At 36.9% G+C, this 27,137-nt stretch overlaps 2 protein-coding genes across 2 annotated transcripts; both read right to left on the reverse strand.

Moving 5' to 3' along the window:
* Window positions 1–658: 658 nt before the first annotated feature.
* On the reverse strand, window positions 659–6,944 carry LOC123897409 (probable inactive purple acid phosphatase 1). The gene is made up of 13 exons (XM_045948015.1): window positions 6,673–6,944; window positions 6,420–6,602; window positions 5,854–5,945; window positions 5,342–5,408; window positions 5,120–5,242; window positions 4,844–4,936; window positions 4,487–4,616; window positions 4,187–4,268; window positions 3,030–3,162; window positions 2,398–2,603; window positions 2,173–2,298; window positions 1,567–1,876; window positions 659–1,093 (listed from the first exon to the last, which is right to left on the reverse strand). Exons 2-13 carry the CDS (start codon window positions 6,585–6,587, stop codon window positions 788–790), a joined length of 1,836 nt encoding a protein of 611 aa, XP_045803971.1. The 5' UTR covers window positions 6,588–6,602; window positions 6,673–6,944; the 3' UTR covers window positions 659–787.
* Window positions 6,945–22,949: 16,005 nt separating this feature from the next.
* On the reverse strand, window positions 22,950–23,864 carry LOC123896622 (probable F-box protein At2g36090). The gene has a single exon (XM_045946991.1). The coding sequence runs from the start codon at window positions 23,862–23,864 to the stop codon at window positions 22,950–22,952; it is 915 nt and encodes a 304-aa protein (XP_045802947.1).
* Window positions 23,865–27,137: the final 3,273 nt, after the last annotated feature.

Below are 27,137 nucleotides of genomic sequence, written 5' to 3' on the forward strand. Positions count from 1 at the left end.
AATGAAGGAATATTCTTTTTATTACTAACATCAATAGAAGAAATCAGATCTTTTATCAACCAAAAAAAAAAAAGAAAAGAAATCTCAGATCTTTTAAAATGAAATAGACAGTGTAACAAAAGAGGCAATATAAAACTGACTTTCAAAACATAAAGAGCAGCAAAAAAAAAAAAAATACAATTATCAAATGAATATTCTATATTTTTATTACCTTTTATTTCATTGTTTTATTTATATATATAAATAGTTTGTCTCATAAAGTTTTATTCATCAAATTCAAAGTAAATAAACATTTTTCTTTGCATCACCCTTATTTCAAAGTGATGCAAATTTTTAAGACATAGGTACATATATAGTAGCTAGGGATATTTTTTATTCAGATTAAACAAATACATCCATTATAGACTAAGGTGATGATACTCATCCTTGTATCAACAATATCAATAGCAGTTGAATTAGGAGTATACACTCAATAATGGTGATGCAAAGAAAAATGTTTGTTTGCTTTAGATCTTTTCCCTCTAATAAAAGTTTGACTATTTTAATAACAAGTTGACTCATTAGAGACATATAAAGAGACAGAAATATTAGACATGACTCGGAGTATATTTTGTATTTTCCTATGATGTGGCATCCTTAAATGATTGTAAGACTTTAATATGTAAGGAGTCTTATTCAAATTAGCTATAATGTTTACGTTTCATGTGATAGTGTGATCACAGGAAGCATTTTATTCAACCAAAGTAAACCAAATCAACATTATTGTTTTTTTTTTTTTGCTTTAAGATCATATTGCTAATGTTGTACTTTGGCAACTATCAACAGTGCATGCCAAGATGTCCCTATAATCCCTTGATATCTTAAAAGAGTCATAAACTTGTCCATCACTACTCTTCTTGTACTCAAGCAACAAATTTGAATGGTCAAATGCTGTGAGTTTCACAAATCCAAAGTCGTGGTCTTTAAAGATACTCCATGTGGTGTTTACGGGTGCAAAGTCGGCTAGGGCTGCTCCTCCTCCCCCAACCACTACATGTATTGTCCCATTCAAGGAACCCTTGAAATTGTGCTTCTCTTTATCGGTGCATATATTCTGAAGGACGAAGAAATATTAATGGTTAACTTATATGTCATACGAGAACAACAAATAATAAAGTGAAGACGACGAGTGAATCATTTAGTCTCTGAAATTGTATGAGTCGGACAATTTGGTCCCTGAAATGAACAGAATTTCAAAAAGTAGAAATCCTCAACCACATCAGCCCTTCTGGAACGATTCCATGGACTGAATTGACTAACCCAAAAGAGCTAATGCGGTCGAGAATTTTCAATTTCAGGGGTCATTTTGAAATTGATGATTCACTCTAATTTAACTACTTAAAATCCAGAATATATCTTTGATGAGCAAGTTAATTGTCAAAAAAGCAATCAACAAGGGAAGGACTAGAAGAATTTTACGCATCCAAATAGGGAAAGGTCGTGCATAGCATGTAGTCAGCTAGAGCCAACTGCAAAAAAGTAAAGGAACAAAGTAAAATCTGCGCATCTTTGAAATTTGAGAAATACCTGATAGATTGGGCATGTTCTTTCATAGTTATGAACATGTCCATACATGGCTATGTCGACCTTATACTTTTGCCAGAGACTTTGAAGGTCCTCCCTTCCCATTGGTTCTTCAAACGAACCTTCTGCAACATAGAAATCTGCAGAAGAATAACCAAGTACCCTATGTGCAAGGAATATTAGCCATGGCTGTTTTTGTCTGTCAACGGATGCTAGGCACTTTTCAATGAACTCATACTGCTCTGTTCCTTTTCTCCAATCAAGTTCTGTGTGAGCTATGCAAAATCTGAACATGCCGTAGTCAATGGAGTACCTAGGAAAGTAATGTTACTTCCCAAGTTATTTTACCGGAAACATAATCATTTATGTTTCGTATGCTCAAGATGCTAGTAAAATGATAGTCCATTTTCAATAAAAATGTGTCTTAGTTTCTTTATGTTTTGGATGTTCATGAAGAATCTTTAAAAAGTTTAAGAAAATGGTAATAAAGTTTCATCAGATGTAACTGAACATGTATGCATGGTGAAGTAAATTTGATCTTTTGAACAAATGCTAAAGTTGATACACACAAAAATGACCAAGAAGGTTAAAATTATAGACTTTTTGTACCAGAATTTTTCCCGGTTCTCAGCAGGAACATAAAACATAGTTTGAGCCAGTACACCACATTCACCACCTGAATCCAAGGTTCCATAAAATGATCCACTTCCTGGCCAGTCACGTTCATGATTGCCACTAAAAGCACATAATATAATGCCAAAAAATAAAATAAAATCAGAGAACAAGGAGAAACTGTAAACATACAAAAATCAGTGAATGTGTAACATGACAAACCTTGCTGTCATATAAGGAACTTTTGAGGCAATTGGCTCAATCTGTGCAGTGAACTGGTCCCACTGTGAAAGGTATCCATTAGCATAGCATAAATCACCAATGTGAAAGACCACATCTATGTCATTCAAATCTTGAATAATTTGATTCGTAGTATTGAGTGAGCCAGGCTGGAAATTGTTATACTCATTGGAGCCATCCGCTTCTGCCTGCACATCCGAAAATAAAATGAAAATTTGAGATGCCAATAATTTAAGGGCTCGTTTGTTTAAGATTATAATTATAATAAAAGACATTACTTTGAGATTTTTATATGAAACAGAAGTTGATTTGTGTTTGTTTATAATGGTGAAAGTTACTTTGTAAATCTTCTCTGTCACAAACAAGCTTATGCATATATGTATATACTCCCTCCGGTTCTAAATATAAGCAAAAAGTCACTTTTCAGATTAATTGAATAATAAATGAATCTGGCCTATAATATAGACCAGATTCATCCATTATTCAATGAATCTGAAAAATGACTTTTTGTTTATATTTAGAACCGGAGGGAGTACATTTATTTATATAAATTGTATCTTTAGAGTTATGGATTTGGTTAGAATCAGATCGTCCATGAGAAAGAAGAATATTACCTTTCCCATATCACCAAATATGACCACACGTTGTACGGAATTTTGACCAGGATAAGGAGATGATTTAAACTGATATTCTTGACTCCAAACTGTTGTACCATTAACTAACCTATGCCCCAGCTTGTATGTGTACCTGCAAGTACCAAAAACAAATATGCAAGCTGAGGGATCATGTACAACAAGGAACTGCTGCTAATTAAATCTCAATGTATTCCTTCATACCACCTGTCACCAGTCAATATATGAAACACAAGTACAAAGTAATGGTTTCTTATAAACCAGGCATGTAGCAGAAAAGGTACATACTTAATACAAGTAAAATCTTCTGCACATTATTGCTCTACATTCAATAAAAAATACATACTTAATACAAGTAAAATCTTCATGATTGAATGAGGCAGAAGAAGAATCAGATGGACAAATGGCCGGTAACAGATGAAAGTGAGACAGATCGAGCACTAGTAGGAGTTTGCAAAGACCATTTTCTGTGCAATAGAGGAAAACATACTTGGGCATCCTTCATTTAATCTTCTTAGGTTAGGTCACACTATTTTCATCTTTGTTTAAAGAATGTCTATCGGTACATATAGTTGTGAAATTTGAGTTTGCTAAAGGCCGGTTGGTGACTACTGACTACCATTTTAATTGTATTCATTATGATGTGTGGAGACATGCAATGCAACTAAATCCATATATCTACCACAACATGGTTTGTCTCCTTTATTGATGATTGTACTTGTTTCACCTAGTTGCTTCTCATGTCTTATGAAAGATAAAGTTGAAGAATTCCATTTGTTTGGGCAAGTTTATCATATGATTCGAAACATAGCAAGTTTATCATATGATTCGTGAACTAACATGCATGTTGCATAAAGAAATAAATCGCCATCTTAATTCCTTCCTAGATATGAAACCACAAATACATGGATTGAAAATAGTTTCCCTTTCCTTGATTTTAGGATAGAAATTAATAGAGTTTATATGCATTAGTCAGTCTATGAATTATTCCAATATCTGTTTATGGTAGTTTAAATTTATGTTGTAAAAAGAAATATTTAATTAACTTGGGTTTGATTTAATAAAAGGGAATTTTACAAATCAGTTATAGTTTCAATGCTGCAAGTAATATCATGGTAATCATATAAAATACAACATACTCTTTATTCGGCCACAACTCCTTCAGAAAACTAGTGTGTATGTATCCAGGGTCACGCCACCCAACAGTCCTTGCTGGTGCGCCTATATATATGTATAGATAAATATATGAATAAGATTCATTATATTTTCAATTTCACTCTTACCTCTTTGTGAATGAAATTTGCAATTACCAAACACATATTCACAAATGTCAATATTGTCAAGACTCGAGATAAATACGGTTTGCCATCCAAAATGTAAATTTTTCGGTGTCTCGAATACATGTAAAAAATCGCCACAACAAAAAAAGAGTTGCATACCACACATGGTGTTGCGATCAAAAGTCAGTGTCCCAGCAGGAGATTGCACAAGTTTCCCTTCTTTTCGGCCCCATTCAACAAAAGGCTCGGCGTCACTGATCCCATATCCACTTGTCCATGTTACAGTAATCTGTTAAAAATTGAAATAAACAAACTTTTGATAATCCATATATTCTGTTTATTCACAATTATAGACACATATTCTATGTGCATTTACTGACAGATATCATTCAAAAGAAAGATTTCAAGCTGGGATGAGAGACATTTGCTGCACTGATATGCCATGAGAATAATATCTAAAGCTGGAAAAAGAAAATACAGATTTGATAATAGAATTTAAAGGTATCTTAAACTTACTTCATCCCATGTTTTCCCTTGTGCTAGTCTAGGATATACTGGAGCGTTTGGATTGAGGAATGATACTTTATTTGACACTGCAACGAGCTTTGGCTGTCAAAAATAATTTTAGAAAAATGAAGTTCCCACAAAGATATTGGTCAATAATGTGGAGTTAGAAAACTAAAAAAGTAAAATAGTAACCACCATTTCCGTGAACTGGAAATGTTTATAATAACAGTGTATGATTAATTTAATAAAGAATGAAATTGCAGGGTAGAGTTTATATGGAAATACATTTGCTAATCCACCGGTGAAGAGAGCAAACGAGAAGTCAGATCGCTGATTAATCAACTGAAGCTTCAAGGAACCTTTCCCCGTGTTCTTGTAATTGTGACTCGAGAAATTGGCATACTGAAACTGAAATAAGAAACAAAAAAGGGACAAATTAATACTCAACCAAAGCTTCAAGGGACCTTTTCAAGTCTTGTTTATCTGAGGATATTGTGTCACACGAACCTTGATAGGTGCAGAGCACAAGAATGGAGGATTGACAAGTCTGTTTTCAGCAGGGCAAGTAGAAGCACTGGAAATTTTTGGAACATTCAACTCCCAATCAATTCAAATAGACTCATGATATTAAATTTATGACAATATAATATGAATAAGTGTACGTTTGGATTGGCAGTGAGTTTGGCGAAATCACGTTGGTAACCTGATTTTGTTGAAGCTTTAAAGTATATGATTTGCAAAAATCATGATGGCATAATGAGATTCCGTCAAACTCACCGAATTTAAAACATGCACTGTGTATGTTTGAATGTTCTGAGTTGAATTGATTTTGCCTCTAACTTGAAGCTAGAATTTACAATTTATTATTCAACTTCAACCTACTTTTACGTGAATGTATTCATACAGAAATCAATATACATTCAATTCACTTTTAACTAAAATCAATTTTATAGAATCAATTCGTGCAAAATCAATTTTTGTCATTGCAAAACCAGACACGTAGATGATGTGAAGGCTACCTGAAGTTTGCAGGAGAGAAGACTCCAATCCAGTCATCTATTTTTGGGTTTGGATTACTATATCTCAGTGTGACCCATTCTGTAGTTTGTCCCTAAAACATTCAAAGGTGGAACTCATCAATTTCTTCTACCAAAACTTGCTTTCATCTTGTTTTTTTGTTTGAACGACAAATATATTATTAGCCAGATCTCTACGCAAGACGAACAGAGATTGATATAAAAGTAACTGCATAGGGCGTCGTTTGCTTTCATCTTGTTAGTCAAAAATTTACAAACCAAATACTTGAAGCGTTAACCTAAAGCTTAAACAAACACATGGAAATATCAATTTAAAAAGGCGGTACTTGAAGTGTTTTTATATGAGTTAGGTCAAATTTAACCCTACAAAACTAGCATGCAAGCTATGTAGCACAGACACACAGACACATGCGATTACATTCAAATATTCAATCAGTTTGACGTGTCAGTGTTATGGTGTCAGATTCAGTACTTAAAACACAATTTCCGGGTCATCGTCATATATCTCATTCATCAAGAAAGTGAAAAAATGAAAGGTGATTGATTACCTTTAAGCCAAGTAGATTAGGAGTGGCTTTGATAGAAGAACCTTGATTAAGAGCAAATACTGTGTTATGAATTGCTACTTTTGAAAGTGGTTGATGAACATCTGACACTACTTGGTGAAAGATTGAAAGAATAAGCAAAGTAAAAAATATCATTCTTAACTTGTTCATATCATCACCCACCACCTGTGAAATGAAATGCATCCAAAAACAGCAATGATAATGAAGAAAAGTATGGCACAGTATCCGACTGAACCTGGAATGAAAAGCAGAAGTGAGTTGAGTGAGATTTGGAGAAGAAGGGTACGTGCAAGTGTTGTTGTGATTGTGACTGCTGGATCGGTGGAAAAGTGAAAGAAAAGCTTAATTAATTATAAATAGCAATTTGCAAAGGTTTTGTGATGATTAATGAGTGTGTGAAGGTACAAGACAAGAATATCTGCAGAATCATTCTCAGCTTTCAGTGGGAAAAAACCCCAATCTCTCTCTTAAGTCTTAACTGTAATTTAAATTATTTAATTTAATTCCCTTCTTTTCCGAATACGATCGCATCATTGTAAGTTGTAACCCCTAAAATATGCCACGATTGTGGGGTATGGATTATGGATCCAGAAAAAAAAAATACTTAGACGGTAGTAAATAGTTTTATTTTTATGTGAAAAAAAAAGGTAAGAATTTAAATAAGGTAATTTGGGACCGACTTCTCTCTCCGGTGGGATTATAACCGGAGGGAATCTAATTTTAATCCTCACCATTCATAATTATTTTATTTATTAAATTATATGTAATCAAAGAAAGTGAATGAACATGATTTAACTAGAGAGGTCACTTCATAGAAGCGAAACTTCCCCCTAGGCAATTGTCATGGTTAAATATAAAGTAATTAATAAAAATTGTTGATATTATAAAATACATTGTTTGACCAACAGTCTTTGACAATTTATTTCTCAAACTCACATGCTCTATTCAGAGATTATTTGAAGACATTTATGGACCAATGAAAAGGAGACAAAAAGTTTGAAATGATACTTCTCAAAGGACTTCATAAAATATATTCTACTATGTCATTGATCTACAATGGAAAGCTACTTGTACTTTTGCAAGTACACATGAATAGTAAAAGGATAAGAAGACCAGCTATCATCTTATGATCTTCATGAATATCTTGAGGCCTATGAAAACAAAACCAACAAAACCAACAAAGCATACCTCTCTATTTGATCTAGGCCAAGAATCAGGAAATACTCTGGAAGAACGATCTAAGAACGTTCCAGAATCAAGCAAATTTCCTACTCATGTTTGAAAGATTCTCTCCAGTTGTATCCAGTTGTTATAATTGATCTTCCAAGGCTTCAACAGTGCTTGATCTTGGAGAACAAGTTTATACAGCTCAAAGATGCTCAACATTCTTAGAACTCATGACATCATCATTCTAAGAACATTCTTATGAAGCATATTCTCACTCATCAAATATTATTTGAATAATATTTTGATCATATTTTTAAGGGTAAATGATCATTTACCCCCTGCAAAATAAACAAATTTTCGTTTACCCCTCTATGCAGATTTTTTTTCTGTTTACCCCCTGTAAAATTTAGATTCCCTCATTTTGCCCCCTGGTGTATAGCAGGACAAGTGACTATGCAAATTTGCTGATGTGGCTTGTATACGTGGAAAAAATTATTTATATTTATTTTTTTAATTCCACGTCAGATAATATTTTTTTCAAAAAAAAATTTAATTTTTTTTCCTACAAAATTAAAAAAACGATTTTTTTTTCCAAAATAAAAAAATCCTACAAAAGAAATTAAATTTTTTTTTCCTACAAAATAAAAAAAAAATGAATTTTCTTATTTATTTTTTTTCAAAAATAAAAAAATCCTACAAATCAAATTTTTTTAAAAATTTCCTACAAATAAATTTTTTCCGTACAAAATTATTATTTTTTTCCTAAAATTAAAAAACAAATTTTCTTATTTTGCTCCCAAATAAAGCTTTTAAAGATTTATTTTCAAATCTTTTTGAATTAAAAAAAGAAAATAGAATCTTCGCCGGAATCGTTTGCTTACACCGTCGTGATTGTATTCGTCGTCGTCTTCTACTTCGTTGTTGTCTTGTGATTCTTTCTATTTTTCTAGTTCTAGGGCAAATGGTTTTGGTAGAAGAGAAAAACATGAATCAAACTTATTTTTCTATTTTTTTTTTTAATTCAAAGAGATTAACAAAAAAAATAAAGTTTTGTTTTTAAATAATAAAGATTATGTTTTTTTTAATTCAAAAAAATTTGAAAATAAATCTTTCAAATTTTTATTTTGGGAGCAAAATAAGAAAAAAAAAATTTGGAAAATTTTCAAATTCGCTTAGGAATTTTTTAAAAAAAAATTTAGGAAAAAAATTTTGGGGAAAAAAATAAGAACATTCGTTTTTTTATTTTGAAGGAAAAAAATTATTTTTTATTTTAAAAAAAATATCTGACGTGAAATTTAAAAAATAAATATAAATGATTTTTTCCACGTGTACAAGCCACGTCAGCAGATTTGCACAGTCACATGTCCTGCTGTACATCCAGGGGGCAAAATGAGGGAATCTAAATTTTGCAGGGGGGTAAACAGAAAAAAAATCTTCATAGGGGGGTAAACAAAAATTTACTTATTTTGCAGGGGGGTAAATGATCATTTACCCTATTTTTAAAGGACTAACGGCTAGTCTTTGGCTCCACTCAAATTTACTTGGAGACCACGAAACAAAGGACAAACAACATCTATAAATAGCTGATCAGTGCATTTTAGTGCACTTTTTAATCACTCTGTGCTATGGCAATTTTACGACTTCTCCCGCTATTTTAGTGATTTTATCATGTTTTGTGTTTAGAGTATAGTTTTGCTATTATTTAAGATTTGCTATTTATTTTCGTAATAAACAGTAATTTAACACTTTCTCATTGCGCAGACTATAACTTGAGCTAGGAATATAGGATTAAGGCGCGGTCAGTTGCATCGAAAAGATAAGACAAAGAGCTACAACTTTCGTGTTGAAGTCCAAAGCCAATTCAGAGCACAAATGAGTCATATTTACTCGTCAATGTTTCAGACTTACCAAAATTTAATTATTTTCAGCATAACTTTTATTTTTTGGCCCAATTGTTTTGTTTTGTGGCCCATTTTTCTCGATGTATAAAAACGAAATTCTGACTTAGGTCAGGCATTATTCATCTTTCACAAAAATAAAAGAACCCTAGCAGCCGTCACTTGCTATGGAGAACTAAACTTTCATTCAATTCGTTGGTGTAAGTAACTCGATTTATGATTCTTGAGGTCTGTTTTTAATGGCAAATTTCGTTTCTGTTTATGCTTTTCATCATCAATTTCGTCCCCTTTTTCATTGTATGAATTCGTGTTAGATGATTGCTTAATTATTATATTCGAATTTATACAATAGTTTTATTCTTTTTAATTCATCGCTTGTTATAGATTAAACCGAACAGAAATTGATATAGAATTGCGCTTAGCAATAGGTTGATCGAATATGTTATGATATTGGCCGTGATATGAGATGCTTGTTCACTTTTCATGGTCGGTCGAACGCATTAGATGCTTAATCAAATGAATTCGCTTGTAAAACTGGCTGTCACTTGTATAATTAGTTTTATAAATCAACCAAAGCATAAACAGTTGTACGAATGATTCTGTGTTACCTATGATAAAATTAAGGTCGAGTTATCCGAAGCCAATGAATTGATCGTTTTATATCAATTGAATTTCGCGCTTATTACTTTCTGTTATCGAAGCAAAACCCCCCCATATTTTACAGTTTTTAATTTGATTCTAATATTGTTAAACTGATTGTTAGTCCTTGAGAGACGACCAAGGTTACCACCTTGTACTACTATTATTTTGATCACATAACGACAATGATCGAATTGGCGCCGTTGCCGGGGACTCATAATTGTGTTAATCAGTATTAGAATTGCTAATTACTTTTGTTATTGCGTACCTGTCGTAGAAGAAAAAGAAGAAACGATTTAGGGCGTAAATTGCGTCTGTTTTGCTTTCTGACCACTCCATTCCATTCCATCAGAAAAAAATCAGGGTTCAAAGTCCCGTATTTTCGGACAAAATAACGAGACAGGACCCTCTCAGCCCCAAATTCCTTGTTTTTCTATTTTATTTTAATTTTTTACTGTTTTCATATTTTCAAAAAAATCCAAAAAAATTTGTGTCATCTCAATTTTAGTTAATTAGAATTTTCGTGGTATTTTTAGATTTTATTACATTCAGTTTGACCTGTTTTCTATTTTCCTCACCTATTTTCGCTGTAGGGACATAGTTGAAATTACCGTAATTGTTGTTTGTCACTTATTGCATGACCAGGTCTGCTGGATAGTTCCAATTAGTTCTTCCTGATCCTGAGATAGAAAGAACACTCCACACACGCAATAGGCTCAACCGAGCTAATAGTGTGCATCTCGGTAACATTGATTCTAACTCTATCTCTAAGGTTATTTGATCTTAGTTTAAGATCAAGAGGGTTGTAATTTGAGATTACTAGTATCTCAAGATTATAGTGAAAACTTAAAACTATGAATACAAATTATTAACATTTTTACAATTGGCAACAATCTATATATATAAATCCTAGATAGTTATGGAATTGTCTATCTAAACCCTAATCCACAAACCAATGAAAACCTTTCATTTAGCCACATCATTCACATACATCCATTTAATGTGGGGTACTAATTGTAATTATTATTATTATTATTATTATTATTATTATTATTATTATTGTTGTTGTTTTTGGTTATTATTCATTTTAATTTTTTGTGTTCATGTTATTATTTTGTGTATTTTTTTTTTCAAAATAGTTAATGTCTTTGTTAATAATCTTTTGTCCAATCTTTGTAAATATAAGGAGTTGGTCGATTGTCAGGACTACTTTAAAAAAAATTAGATAAAATAAAATTTACTAATGATTGTTATGCCATGTATGATTTTTATCATATTCGATATTTGAGTATGAGTTAAGTTGGTTTATCTTTGCTCCAATAAGTTTCAAATTAATATAAATGTCAAATTCGATAATGCAGTAATTTTTTGGTAAGGGATAATGGAGACTCCAATAAGTTTTAAATTAATATATTTGCTCCTATTATTTCAATTTTACATTAATAGCGCATAAGATCCGTGCATCGCACGGGTAAGTGTCTAGTATTTTAATGTTACAAATCGTACACTCTAGTGTTACAAAAATATAAATCGGTAATATTTATCGAATATTATAATAGGACTTTGAAGTGTTACTAGTAACATAGATTTTATGTTGAAATAGTAACATTCTATTTTTCAAATGTTACATAATGTCATACAGTTTTTATGGATAAAAATATGTTTTTAGGATAAAAATATGTTTTGAAGTGTAGTGAATATACTTGTAGTAAACGAGCGTCAACATTTTTAAGGATAAAATTATGTTTTTAGGATAAATAATAATAAGCATCATTTAGCGATATCATTTAGTGATATGATGAGTGGAAGATGTTCCATATCTATTTATAATTATCAGAATAGAAGTGAAAAATACATACTCCCTCCGGACTCATTTATAAGCAAAAGTTACCTTTAGATTCATTGAAAAATCAATGTAGTTGACCTATATTTAAGCTAGATACATGAATAATACTCCGCTCGGTCCTTTTTATAAGGAACACTTTGGAAAAAAATTGGTCATTTTTATAAGAAACTTTGACCAATTTTCAAATGTGTTAAATGTTTAATTTCACTTTTACCCTTATTTATTATGAGAGAGAATATTAAAAATAAGTAAATTAGTTGAATGAAGAGTAATTAAATAAGGGTAAAGATGGAATAAATTTAAATTTGCAAGAGTATTAAATGAAAATAACTATGTTTAATATGCTTTCTAGGTCTGTGTAATTTTTTCAAAGTGTTCCTTATAAACAGGACTGGAGGGAGTAATAATAATAATAATAATAATAATAATAATAATAATAATAATAATAATAATAATAATAATAATAATAATAATAATAATAATAATTTTAAGGTTTAACTAGACATTTGGTCCCTTACATTTATTTTAGGTTTCAATTTGGTCTCATACGTTTAAAAAGTATCAATTTGGTCCCTTACGTTTATTTTAAGTTTCAAGTTAGTCCTTTCCGTTAGTTTTGTCACTAACACCGTTTGAATAGTACACGTGTCAACGTGTCCAAGTGCCACGTGTCAGTCCACGTATGCAAATTGACTGCCACATGTGACAAAATTGACGGAAAGGACCAACTTGAAACCTAAAATAAACGTAAGGGACCAAATTGATACTTTTTAAACGTAAGGGACCAAATTGAAACCTAAAATAAACGTAAGGGACCAAATGTATAGTTAAGCCTAATAATAATAATAATAAAGGTCTACTTATTCACTTTAAAGGTGGAATATTAGCCACCAGACTATTTGACCAAAATATGTACCATCAAAGAATTAGTCCCTATATAAAAAAACACAAAGAATTGGTCTAGTGGTGAAAAGTTGGTGAATTTGGGTTTTACTCCCCGAAAAATAAAATAAAACTCCCATTTTGCCTCTGTAATTTCAAATTCTTTTGGTTTTAGTCCATAATGTGGCCATGTCGCACAAAAATGATGACATGGTCAGAATTTGCTGACTGGACCCACTAGCACGTGTTTAGAGGACGCTGATATGGAAAATTACAAGGATGAAAACCAACATTCAACCAAATTACAGGTACGAAAACCAAAATTCGCTCAAACATATGTAAGACAATATTTTCTACTTTATTCACATGAACAATACTTCCGACACTACTCCTCAGTCTCATCCTGAGGATAGTCTGCATATAATCTACGGGTGGGACGAATAATTTAATTGATTAAGTTAGTTGAGTTAAAGAGTTTGAGATCCAGGTTCAAGTCCAAATAAAAAGAAAAACTAACATAACATTATAATATACTAACAATTTATCATTAAAAAAAAAATCAACATATAATTTACACAAGAGAAACACAGTAAACAGGGGGTGAGATACGTTTCACATCACTTAAAGTATCCAATCCAATTCGTATAATTCTTTCACTCACTTAACCAACTTAAATTGACTTATACTTCAGGTTTTTTCTTCTAATTAACAAATGCATTGCATTAGTGGGATTGGCTAGTAGAGTACTATAACTTGCGTGCACAATAGGATCAAAGAAATGTGTATATTTCGATCTCTTCAATTTTTTTATTTTTTATTTTTTTTTAATTTAAGGGTTGATTTTTTCTCCTTTTTATTCTTTATAATTTATCAACTTTTAGATTAAGAAAAAAAAAAAAAAACATGAGAGAAAATTGGAGATAATCCAAATCCGAAATGCGTTCCTTATCCGAAAGGGAAACTCTTGGACAAACAAACTGTTCTGGGCCGAGCATCGAGCTCGAGCATCAGAAGGTGTCGAACATATACGATCCGAGCAAGACTCCAACGGTCTGATACTCTTACGTATTGTAACGGCCGAAAACCGGAATGATGAGCATTTACTGCACATCAAGGCCTCCAAGCCGTTTTCCGGCAGCCACTTAATGGCCATTAATGCCATCAAGGGCCTTAGCCCAGCGCTGGGGGCTATATATATGCATCTCCACTTCATTTGCAAGGTACGCATTATATAGCTAAGAAAACCTCTATAAACACAAACTGACTTGAGCGTCGGAGTGCCTGCAGGTACACAACCCCCCTCCGCTTCAACAGGGGTCTCAACGCTCTCAACCACCACCAAACGCCGGCGAAGTCGCATCATTCTGGTCAACACGATCAGTGGCGCCGTCTGTGGGGATCTAGTTTCCCTGTTTAACCAAACCAAAAACTAAAAAACTTCCCTCAAAACACCTTCTTCACGACCAATGGCTGGCGTTAACAACCATCAAATCCCGGAGCTCGTGGCGGAGAACAACGTTCAACCAATGGACTACGCACCGTACCACCCGCTGGACGGCCAGTTCGCCTCCGTAACGGAAGATGGCCAAGAGGGGCAAGACGCACATTACGAGCCCTACAACCCAGAAGAACCGCAGATCCCTGTGGCTACCCCGCCACAGGCGACTCCGGCAGTGGCTATACCTCCGGGCGTTCCCATGCAGGAAATGATGGCTGCGTTGGTCAATGCAATCAACCGCCAGTCGGACTTGTTATTGCAGCAGAACCAGCGATACGAGCAGCAGAATCAAAGGCTCGAGCAGCAAAGCCGTCGCATCGACGCAATTGCTGAATCGAGGGTTACGGCGCAAGCTCGCCCAGCTCGCCGCTCACCCACACCTGTGAGGAGCAGAACCTACTCCAGGTCGCGCTCACCACCTCGCCACAGAGGCGAAAGGAGGTCGAGCCCAAGGAGAAACGAGGCAATATCTCGAAACTCCACCCCACCGAGGAGGCATTCCCCTAGAAGGGACAACCCTCCTCGCCGCCAAAGGAACCGATCCCCGGAAGAAAGGGACAGTCACCAAGGCCCCCTCTCCCGAAGGATCCGAGAACTCCCCCTGCCGGTCGGACTCGAGAAACCACCGGCAATGGATACCTACGATGGCTCGACAGACCCGGACGAGCACATCGAAAATCTTGAAGCTCTCCTCGAGTACAGAAATGTACGAGGCTCTATCAAGTGTAAGCTCTTTCCCACAACTCTGAGGAAAGGCGCTATGGCTTGGTACAAGAGCTTGGCGCCAGGATCCATAGACTCTTGGTCGGACCTGTGCGCCCGTTTCCGGGCTCACTTCACTTCCTCGAGGCGTCATCCAAAAACGGAAGCAACCCTCGAAGCCATTATCCAAGGCGAGAACGAGCCTCTAAGGGCCTACCTCGAACGGTTCAACAAAGCAGCCGTAGAAGTGAAGGTCGAGGAGAGCATGAAGCTGTATCTCCTCGACAGGGGATTACATCCGGACAGCGACTTTGCTAAAGCTGTCGGTATTGAAGAGCCGAAGACGCTGGATGCATTCTTCGAAAAGGCGAAGAAGTACATTGCCTACGAGGAGAAACAGAGGGCCAAAGATCTAAGAAGGCCTAAAAGTCAAGAAAAAACCAGAAACCATGAAAAGGATGAAGCTGGAACCTCGCGAAGAGGTAACGAAAAGCAAAAGGAAGAAAGGATTAAAGATTCCAAACCTCCTCGGGGAAAATTCACAACATACACTCCGCTAAATGCGTCAAGAGATCGCATTTTCGCCGAAGTCTCCGCTGCGGACTTCAAAAAGGCTGGGATCCACTTCCCAAGACAGCAGCCCATGAAGGCAAATACTGATAGGACGAAATTTTGTCGCTATCATAAAAGCCATGGACACGTTACTGAGGACTGTGTCCACCTAAAAGACGCCATCGAGATTCTGATACAAAAGGGCTATGCCCGAAAATATATTCAGAATGACGAACAAGGACAACAACAACAACAACAACGAGAACCTCAAGAGGTCGCAATGGCCATTGATGTTCCCGAGCAGGAAAACAGAGGCATCGTCCCTCAGGCACTGGCCATCTCGGCACCTGAAATTCCACTCCCATCCCCGGGGTCAGACGAGGGAGCACTCATGAGGCATTTCAACGCCCACCTGAATGGCTCATGGGAAAACTTCCCAAAAGCACTGGTGATAACAGGGGGAGGCCTAAACAAAATCACCCTCGGATCGGTAAAGAGAAAGTTCGAGGAGCTGGAAAACGTTTGCTCAGTGACTCCCATCACCGTCTCCAAACCTGAGGAAGACTCCGACCCGCTGGCCTTCTACAAATCAGAAGTTCCGGGGGGCTCGCCAAACTATCAGATACCAATGTTGGTAAGGGCTCGTATGGCAAACTTCGACGTCCACCGCATCCTCGTAGATCAGGGGAGCTCGTGCGACGTAATGTACTCGGGGCTATTCAAAACTCTACAGCTGTCGGAGAAGAACTTGGTTCCATATGTAGGACCCGACCTTCAGGGGTTCAACGGGTCGACTACCAAGCCTTGGGGATACGTGGACCTCATCGTCACCTTCGGCGAGGAAAAAGCTATGAAATCCGTAAGGACGCAATTCATGGTCGTCGACTGTCCCTCGCTGTACAACTGCATCATCGGCAGAACTACTTTAGCAGAGCTGTTTGCTGTGTCGTCCACCGTTCACTTGAAGCTGAAATACTACACACCGGACGGCCAGGTCGCCACCATCAACGGCGACATAGCTGCTGCGAGGAGATGTTTCGAGGCCGCGGCAAAAAATCTGAGTACCGTGGCAACCCCCAAGAAAACTGAAAAGAAAAATCCGGGGGTAAACACTATTGGAGGATCCGTCGACATCGATGCTCGACTCACAAAAAAGGAGCATCAAGAAGAGAAACAGAAGGACCTCACCGATGCTGAAAAGAAAATCTACCGCCCCATTCCGGACGGAGATTTCGAGCTGGTGCCCTTGGGCGAAGACCCCCTCAAAGGGATCAAGATTGGAACTGGGCTCCCCGACTTGGTCAAAAAGCAATTGATCGCCTGCCTTAAGGACAATGCTGAACTGTTCGCCTGGAGCGCTGCAGAGATGCCTGGTATCGACCCTGAGGTCGCTTGTCACCAGTTGACTTTAGATCCTAGGGCTAGTGCCGTTGTTCAGCGGCGTAGGAAGCAGTCTCCCGAAAAAGCGGAGGCTGCTGAAAAAGCTGTAAAAGACCTCCTCGAGGCAAATTTCATTTCGGAAGCTAGGTATACCACCTGGCTATCCAATGTTGTACTTGTTAAGAAATCGAATGGAAAATGGCGCATGTGTGTTGATTATACCGATCTTAATAGGGCTTGCCCTAAAGATGCTTACCCTTTACCTAACATAGACAAACTAGTAGATAATTCATCAGGATTTAAATTACTATCGTTTATGGACGCGTACTCGGGTTATAATCAAATAAAAATGGCTGAAATCGATAAAAAGAAAACAGCGTTTATGACCGAATCCGGTAATTATTATTACAACGTAATGCCTTTCGGGCTTAAAAACGCAGGCGCCACATACCAAAGGATGATGAACAAAGTCTTCAATAATGAAATCGGTGACATGCTCGAAGTCTACATGGATGATATGATCGTCAAATCCGAAGAAGAAGTCGATCATACAGCCCATCTAAAAAGAGTATTCGACCAAGCGAGAAAGTATAACATGAGATTCAATCCTGAAAAATGCACGTTCGGCGTAAAAGCTGGGAAATTCCTCGGGTTTTACTTAACCGAAAGAGGAATCGAAGCTAACCCCGATAAATGCAGAGCATTCTTTGAATTTCCCACGCCGGACTCAAAGAAATCAATACAATCATTAAATGGGATGCTCACAGCCTTATCTCGTTTTGTCGCAAAATCCGCTCAACACGCCGCCAATCAAAACCTTCTGCTCATCAGCCTTCTGCACAGCACTATCCCTCTCCTCGGACACCGTCTTGAGCCTATCCTCCGCTTCCTTGAGATTGGCCGAGAGGGTCTTGCGCTCCTCCCTGAACACCTCGCAGGAGGCCTCGGATTCTGCCAACCTCCGCTGCAACAAAGGCAACTCCTTGCGAGCTTCATCCCTTTCCTCCAGATACTTGCATTCCCGGCCATTCAAAAAAGTCGCCACCTCGACTAATTTGAGCAGAGCCATGGACTGGGCGGCTATTTCAGTCCGGAGACCCTCAGGACCCATATCCGAGAGGATGGCCTCATCTGCCGGATCAATCTTCACTTTGGTCTCTCCGGTCAGCAGTTTCTCATGAGCATAGAGTGGAGGAAGGACGAAATCATCGGTAGGAACACCAGCAGACAACCTATGAGGACCGGGGCGAGGAGGATCATCCTGACCAGAAAGATCCACTACCTCGTGCTCCTGACGAGAAGAGGTCTCCTCCTCCAGTCGTATCCTCTTCGAGCGATCCAGGTTTGAGGCTGTGGGAGACTGAGGGGCAGAAGAAGTTGTAGCAGCACTGCTCGCCTCCCTCTTGTTCTTAGCAGCACGAGCTTTGCGGAGAGCAGCAGATCCACTGGTCATTGTACCTACACAAACCAGAGCAACAGTTAGCAAAACAGAAGGCGAGCAAATAAAAGAAGCGAAAACAGTTGGTAAAAAGTAAATAAAAGAAAGCTACGAGCGTACTCCAAAAAGCAGTCAATTCTTCCGAGGTATCACAGGCGAGCAACTCTTTCGTAGCGATCACCTTCGGGCAGGTCAACCTTCGACCATCTTCCCCAAGCAAAGGCTCGCCACTCGAGTCACTCAGAAGGAAAGGAGGCAAGCCCTGCACAAACTCTAATAATTTTTTATAGTCAGCTCTCTCCTCAGCTGATAACGCTCCCAGCGTAAACACAAATTCTTTGGTCGACATGGAATAATGATCCCTGCGCCAATAGAACGGGAATCTAGCAAAATCCTCCTCTATAGGGAGACCTTGCTCATCAAACACTTCCTGTCCAAGCTCATCAATTCGATGCCCCCTACGAACGAAATTGTTCCAACCTTTCGTCGTTATTGGCCTAACTCCATAAAACACGGACTTGAACCCTCGTACCGACTCGTCGAACATATCAAAGAGGCGTTTCCGTTGCCTCAAAGAAACTCATCCATGCTTGGTACCCGGTACTGGGGCTCCCTTCGCGAGCTTCCCTTTCGCCTGTTCCCCCCGAGGACAGCTCCGTTGAAGGCCAAAATGATAGAAAAATAAAGGCAAGGTGGGGCCCAGGCCTAAATACTCAGCAGTCTTTTCGAAAGCCTTGATAAAGGCCAACGAGTTCGGGTGCAGTTGAGAAGGGGCTAACCGAAGATGCCGAAAGATGGACACTTCCAGATCGGTGAAGGGCAGCCGAATTCCCAGATGCTTAAAAGCAATCTCGTACATGGGAATCGTCCCCCAAGCCCAATTGTCGCAGATCCTGTGGCGAGCAGTGGGAATCCGCACCTCGAAATCTTCGGTGGGAGGAGTTTGTATATCCGTGCACATCGTCTCTGGGATGTCACTCTCGCAGTCCTGATAAACTGACGCCGTCTCTCGAGGTTCATCCGCCACCCACGAAACGTCGGCTCGGATACGAATTGATGAGGAAGGCTGTTGATCTATGAACGTGAATTGACTTTGAGATCCTTCAGCCATCTAAAAAACCTGAAAAAGCAGAGGAAGGAAAAATGAATTCGACATTCAAATCCACCCTTCCACCGCCAAATCAAGTGAAAGGGCGAGGATCTCAAACAAAACACTACACGGAAACTAAAGGTGACAAAACAATTTCTCCGAGCGCTAAGTTCATCAAACAACCGAGCACGAAACGCATGTGGTGCTCGACACTGTTCTAAGCCAAAAACCCAACCGTCAGTTGGTAAAAACAGCGATTTCTCGCCTAAAAACCGCGAAAAACCCTTAGTTTGGGGGGAAAAGGGTGCTAATCACCACCTACAACCTTCAAAAGGACTACCCAAGCTACATGAAAAAACACGCTACAACCCTACACCGCGTAACTAACTACACAGTCCAAGTAAAATCCAAACAAAATCTTTAAAGATCAAAAGGGATAAAACACTTACTTGTTGTTGATAGGAGTAAGGAGTTTGTAGTAGAAGAGCGGAAGAGGAGCAAAACCACCAATGGAAGCTTGAAACGGGAGAGCCAAATGATGGAGAAAGCGAGTAAGAAACTGTAAAGTTTCAAACGAAAGAACCTCCCTCCTATATATAGGCCAACGCGACCGTACAGGGAAACCCGCGCCGCTTCCATCTGAACCACAGGATCGATCCAACGGTCCGGATCAATCACGATCAAGTGGCTCAGATTTAATCTCAGGGTAAACGAAAAGGCGCGAAAATCCAACGGTTCAAGACGACCTCGAGATTCCAATCTCAGTTAATAGCCACTCAAGTGCTATGTAAATAGTCTTTACACGTGGCGAGAGGAAACGAAGCGACTCGTCCTTTCAAGTCACATCCGTCTGCTCGCGCAAATCTCGCGAAATCCAAGACACCACATCCCGAGAAAATTGCGACCAAATAAGGAAACGCAAGATCCTCGGAATCCTTCCCCTTATTTCTTTGCTAAAAATACGGGGAAGGCCGCAGCAACCGAATAAGAACACCGCGCTCCTCGACAAATTCGTAAAGTCGAAAACATGCTCGAACAAGGAGTATAATTTTTCGATCGAAAAGTCCGCTCGGAATCGTTCGGAAAATCCTCGACATTATTAAATCAAAGGCATACATGAAGCATGAGTGCAAATAAATTATGCTCGGAATTTAAAGGAGAATTATTTTATTAATGATAATCCATTACAAAGGGAAGAGGATTACAAGGGCAATCGAGCACCTAATCCTCGTGCTCGGAACCTGAACTAATTGCGGAATCCGAATCAGTCCACAGCACCTCCTCCGGCCATATCTTAGCCTCCTTACCGACCTGGGACCCTCCTTCACCAGAGGCAGGGCCAGGAGGATAGAGGTGGGGAGATTGACGAGCCCTCAGGAACTCCTCGATTGCCCCAATAAAATCCGCCGATTCGTCGGAACTTGAGGTATCAGAAGTATCCGAGGAAGGGAACATCACCTTAGCTTCTTTCCCCTTTTGAGAACGAGCCGGCGTAGGCTTAGGAACTTCCTCTCTCTTTTTTCCTCTTCGAGACTCAGAGCCATCAGCAACAACCTTCTTGGAATCCCTATTATCCATCGCTAGCCTTCAAACTCAGGATATGGGAAGCCAAAGGATAAGCAAGTATTTATAGCAAAACTTGCCACCCAAAGGACCAGTCGCCACACCTGACATCCCATAAATGCGAGAGGCGGCTGCAGAAACCTAGGATTGACTACTTGGAAAAAACGCTATTCCTTTTTTCCAAAGCCTGACTTTGACCAAGGGAAACCGCGAAAATTCGTCCATCCAACTCGAAGCAGTTATGTTCGACAAATCGAAATAAATCGAAAGAACTTCAAAGTTATTATTCTCGTCTACGAGCATAACAACTTGGGGGGCTCCTGTTCTGGGCCGAGCATCGAGCTCGAGCATCAGAAGGTGTCGAACATATACGATCCGAGCAAGACTCCAACGGTCTGATACTCTTACGTATTGTAACGGCCGAAAACCGGAATGATGAGCATTTACTGCACATCAAGGCCTCCAAGCCGTTTTCCGGCAGCCACTTGATGGCCATTAATGCCATCAAGGGCCTTAGCCCAGCGCTGGGGGCTATATATATGCATCTCCACTTCATTTGCAAGGTACGCATTATATAGCTAAGAAAACCTCTATAAACACAAACTGACTTGAGCGTCGGAGTGCCTGCAGGTACACAACCCCCCTCCGCTTCAACAGGGGTCTCAACGCTCTCAACCACCACCAAACGCCGGCGAAGTCGCATCATTCTGGTCAACACGATCACAAACTCTTATTATGAATGTGATCAATTGAGAACTTCAATTTGCTTCTCTAGTCATTTTTCTTTTGTCAGATAACCTAAGTTTAGAAATTTCACCCTTAAGGTGAATAAATGAGGTCGAAATTTGACCCCTACATATAAAATGTGATGCCCTCACCAACTGAGCTAAGCTCATAGAACGCATCTCTAATCATATTTACCACTTTTATGTCCATAATATATACTATGCGTAATTACTCTCATTATATATGATGATATTTAACTACTAAATATTAGATAATTTGACTACTAAATATTAACTTCAGTTAATTATACTTATAAGTTAAGTAAGTCATAATGATATTTTTCACAACAACCACTTGCTACAATATAATTAATTGATTTTGGTGATTTCATTCGTATACTGTTACTTTAGAACTTTCATTGCAATATCAAGAGCTCGTTTGCATTAGTTTATTTTTGAACTCATGGAAACAATTTATGAAATATAAATTAGGTTTTATGTTATTTTATAAGTTCAGGCTAGTGAAAATTATATCTTTATAAACTATTTTATCATAAACTAACTTAACAAACTTATAATAATACATAAAAATTGCATAAGCTGTTTACATAAACTCAAAAATTAGTTAATCGAAACGGCCCCAAGTATGACTTGTCAATCCTAATCCCTGTGACCAACACAACCACAAGGGTTTTTCCAAAAATTCTGCTACTTCAATTACTGTCACATAAATCCAGCAACTCAATTATCATCATCTAATATTAGCATAGTTATAAATTTATATAATATGACACTCTAATCTAACCACACCAAAATAGTCATTGGTATACTATTCCCATAGTTATAAATTCTCATAGACTGCATGGTAGACTAACTCTAAATCAAACAACACCTACCTCTCTACAATCATCCCAAACTAAACATAATTCATTTACATTAATTATAATTACATAAAACCTATATTCTAATACTAATACATCTGTTAAAATAAATATATTTAATATTAATAACTTAAACTTATTATTAAGCTAAATATATAAATAATTATCACACCAAAATTATTTCTTATAAGCTAAAAAAAAAGTCAACTTACCCTTCTACCCGACCAGTTCATGAAACAAGTTGGTTGAAATTAGTTTTGTTTGTTCTTCCTCTCTCCGTTTATGATAGCATTGAGGATTATGATTGCAGCATCTCTCTCCCACAAACGTTTTCCATTCATGTCCTTGAATGTAGAGGAAACGCACCCGACGCAGAACTTATCTTCTGCATCACCTTGCCAATAGCAATACACCTTTGTCCGACACTTGATCATCTGAGTATAGAAATTAGACAGACTCGGCAGCAAGGTCTCAAAAATCACTTTAACTACCCTCCCCGAGGTTGCTCGTTTGACCTCAACAGGTTTACAGCCAGGAGTAAACAAGCTCCCCGCACGCTTTGTTTCTTTGGTTTCGATAACAACACAACTGAATGTCAAATTTTGTTTCAAATATTCCTCAATCCCTTGTTTCTTTACCTTGATAAAATTCTTCAACTTATGCTTTTGGTGATTCATCCCAAATCTAAAAGCTATACATTCGGGGACTGACCGGTGAGGTGCATATTCTGTGTGTAATAATTGAGTGCCACGAAGTGAAGCGAAAGGTTGTGGTTGTCCACGTAAGAACATATCTGAGGCGAAGTAGAAACGTATAAGATAAGGAGGGGAAGGAGGATGATTAATAACGTTGAGATCAGGTGAGTTAATGGAAGGGAAAGCATCGGAGAAGAAGGTACGGTAACCACCTGGCAAGATGGAGATGACATTGGAATGAAAGTTTTTGAAGTCCGGCACCGCCAAGGTGATGGCCAAGGAAGGCCATGTGGAGATGCAAATGTTCCGCCATAGATTTTCTGAGTTGTTGTTGTTGTTGTTGCTGCAAATCAAGTTGTGGAATTGGGAAGAAACTGAGGATAATATGATTAGGGTTTTGCCGTCAAGGTGTGGAAGGATATGGAATGTTATGATGTCTGGATCTAACTTACTGAATACACCTCCGCTCATGATGATCGAGATCTAAGTTGTTGTGTTGTTTTGTGTTAGAGATGATGATGAGATTGGAGAATGAATTCTAATAAATAATGTACCAACAAATAATTGGTCCTAGCGGTGAAAAGTTATGAATTTAATTTATATGCATCTTCGGTGTAAAGTTATTTTGCACATGCGTCCAATAATATACCGACACATCATGTATGGTCATTAAAAACACATGATGTGTCACATTCATTAAATGATGTGGCAACACGTCATTGGATGTATGTGTAAAAAAAAATTACACCGACGGTGCACAGCAATTAAACTCAAAAGTTATACTGTTCCGTTTTGCACTATATCTTCCTATTATACTCTAATTTTAATCCACCAATAAATATTATTTTTTTGCACAAACTTTCTCTTTTCAATAAATTTAATAAATTATCTAAAAAAAAACAAATTTAATGTTATGTACAAAAAAAAATTAAAAAAATCTTTTGTTTTTCAAATATATAGCATTAATTAGTTTTATTGAACGAAGACTATAATAGACAAAATATAACCTTAAATTATCAAAACGATAAATAATTTGAAACAATTTTTTTTCTTTCTAAAACGACAAATAAAAAGAAACGGAGGGAGTAAATATTTAAGTAAGTAGTCAAGAGTTTTTTTGTTGTTCAACTTACATATGTTGGTGATTCAAAAAATATTCACCTTTTAAACTTGATCATAAATTAATTACATAAAATTTAAAAGAATTTTAAATTTCGTCGCTGTAATTTGTGCGAATTTTGGTTTTCGTTTATGTAATTTGTGCGAAATTTTGGTTTTCGTCTCTAAAATTTGTCAAGTCAACGCCCTATGAGCACGTAGCAATGGTCCAATCAGCATATTCTGGCCATGTCAGCGTTTTCGTGTGACATGGCCACATTAAAACCAAAGTAATTTGTTGTCAAAAAAAAATCAAAGTATTTTGAAATTAGAGGAGCAAAATGGGAGTTTTTTTTTACAATGACTAAAATTAAAGTTCACTAGCTTCACAGCAACCAAAAACACATTTTACCAAAAGAAAGAAGAATCGTGCTAAAAGTAAAAAGTCATGCCAAAGTATGAGTTTGATACAACTTATAATTTAGATCAAATGTATCTTATAGGTCATTTAAGTATTTTATGTGCCGAATTGGTCCTTTTAAGTTATTTTTTTAAGCAAATTGGTAATACTAAGTTATAAATTGTATTTACCATTACTTTTTTTTATTCTATATTTTCATTAAAAAGAGCTTATGTGGTCGATTAATGTTAAAGTGAAAGGTTTAGAAACTGCTTATGACACTAAATATGATTATGGGTACAGAGGAGAATCTTGTGGCAGCACGGAACAGGTTTTGTTGTTTATGGAAAAAATGTTGCAAGGAGTACTAGCTAGAAAAGGTGTTAATAATAATATCCATTCTGGGATAAATTCTGGGGTAGTTGTTCTGAGTAGAATCCTCTCTCATGAGATTTGGATCCTTTAACTTACTGAACATGTGATGAACTGACTAAGTTGTTGTGTTGTGTACTTGTTGGATGACTCAACTCTACAAACAAATACTATACTAAGTCATGGCAAACAATTCGGTGTGTCATATTAAATTTGAATATTTCCTTTTAAGAATATTAAATTCTATCCAATTATAAAAAATTATAATAAACCAGATCCTTAGTGTGTTCGACGGTAATTGACACTGAACTTAGTAGGAAGGATCACGATCTGAACTCCCGTAACTGTGATAAGAAGGAATTGAAACCATTTAATGTCCGGTAAATCAGATACTGTGCAAAAATCACAAAAAACCATAAACTTAACTAATAAAAATGCATAGATTGTCTCTACCAAAAAAAAAAAAAAATGCATAGATTGAATTGTATAGTAAACTCAGGATAATATGATTAGGGTTTTTCTTGTTAAAAAAAAAAAAATGATTAGGGTTTTGCCGTGAAGATGTGGAAGGATATGGAATGTTATGATGTCTGGATCTAACTTACTGAATACGCCTCCGCTCATGATGATCGAGATCTAAGTTGCTGTGTTATAACTTACTGAACATGTGAATGAACTGAACTGGTTGTTGTGTTGTGTTGTGTTGTGTAGTTTGTTGGATGAGTCAACAAACAAATACTATGCCAAGGCAAACAATTAGGTGTGTCATTATTTATTTATTTTGGTACAACGGTGTGTCATTTTAATTTAATTGAAGTTTTCCCTTAAGAATTAATATCAAATTCTATTCAATTATAAAAATTCTAATAATAATAATAATGTACCAACAAAGAAATAGTGAAGAGGTTTTTGTTTTTTTTTTTTTAATGAATCAGGAGTTTTTTTGTTGATACATGTGGAAAGAAATTGGTTAAAAATGAGAGAATTCGATTTATATGTTCTACAGATTGTCTTACTAAGATTAACTATAGTTAATAGTGTTGCGTAGCTATATCATGGTAGCTCAACAAAATAATAATAATAATAATAATATTGTAATGAGAATTGATTCTAAATTTATAACTAAGGGAATACCACCAGTGACTATTTTGGTGTGGTTAGAGTGTCGTATTTCCCTAATAGTTGAGTTGCTGGATTTATGCGACAGTTCTATTCATATATCCTTTTACCGTGACAATAAAATGAAGTAGCAGAATTTTTGGCTTGTGGTTGTGTGATTAGTTGTAACTGGGATTAGGATTGAGAAGTCATACTTGATATTGGAATGAAACTCTAAAGTAACAGTGTACGAAGTGAAGTTAATACCGGTGTGAGGAGGAATAAAGGCAGACAAGACAATTTTTGCGTTTGTTTTGTGAATCATGCATGATATAGAGCTTGTCGGTTGTCCCATAAGCGTAGCTTAAACGGTAGCTATCAGGGACATTATTGAATGGTCGGGGTTCGGGTTCGAATCTTGAATTCCATATTTCTCCACGTGCGAGAGTCTAGCCACTAAGCTATCTGACAAAAAAAAAAGAGCTTGTCGGTTAGGTGGGTGATTAGTAGGATCCCGTTAATATTCACTTGTGTATATCTCTCTAAATAGAGAATAAATGGAGGAATAATAAATGGAGGAAACCCGAACTCATCAAAAAGGGATGAATGTTGGAACCTTGTCAGCAACGTTAGAAAAAGGTTTGTGATCCGGGGGGTGAGGAATTTTTGGTTTTACACTATTAGTTTAATTTGGTTCGGAGTCAGTTCTGGCATCAAGTAGTTTCAGTCCCCTTATCTACTACTAATATATTACTTTAATCACGTTGGAAGTTTTA

The sequence above is a fragment of the Trifolium pratense genome, linkage group LG7 (genome assembly GCF_020283565.1).
Source record: "Trifolium pratense cultivar HEN17-A07 linkage group LG7, ARS_RC_1.1, whole genome shotgun sequence".
Classification (NCBI taxonomy): domain Eukaryota; kingdom Viridiplantae; phylum Streptophyta; class Magnoliopsida; order Fabales; family Fabaceae; genus Trifolium; species Trifolium pratense.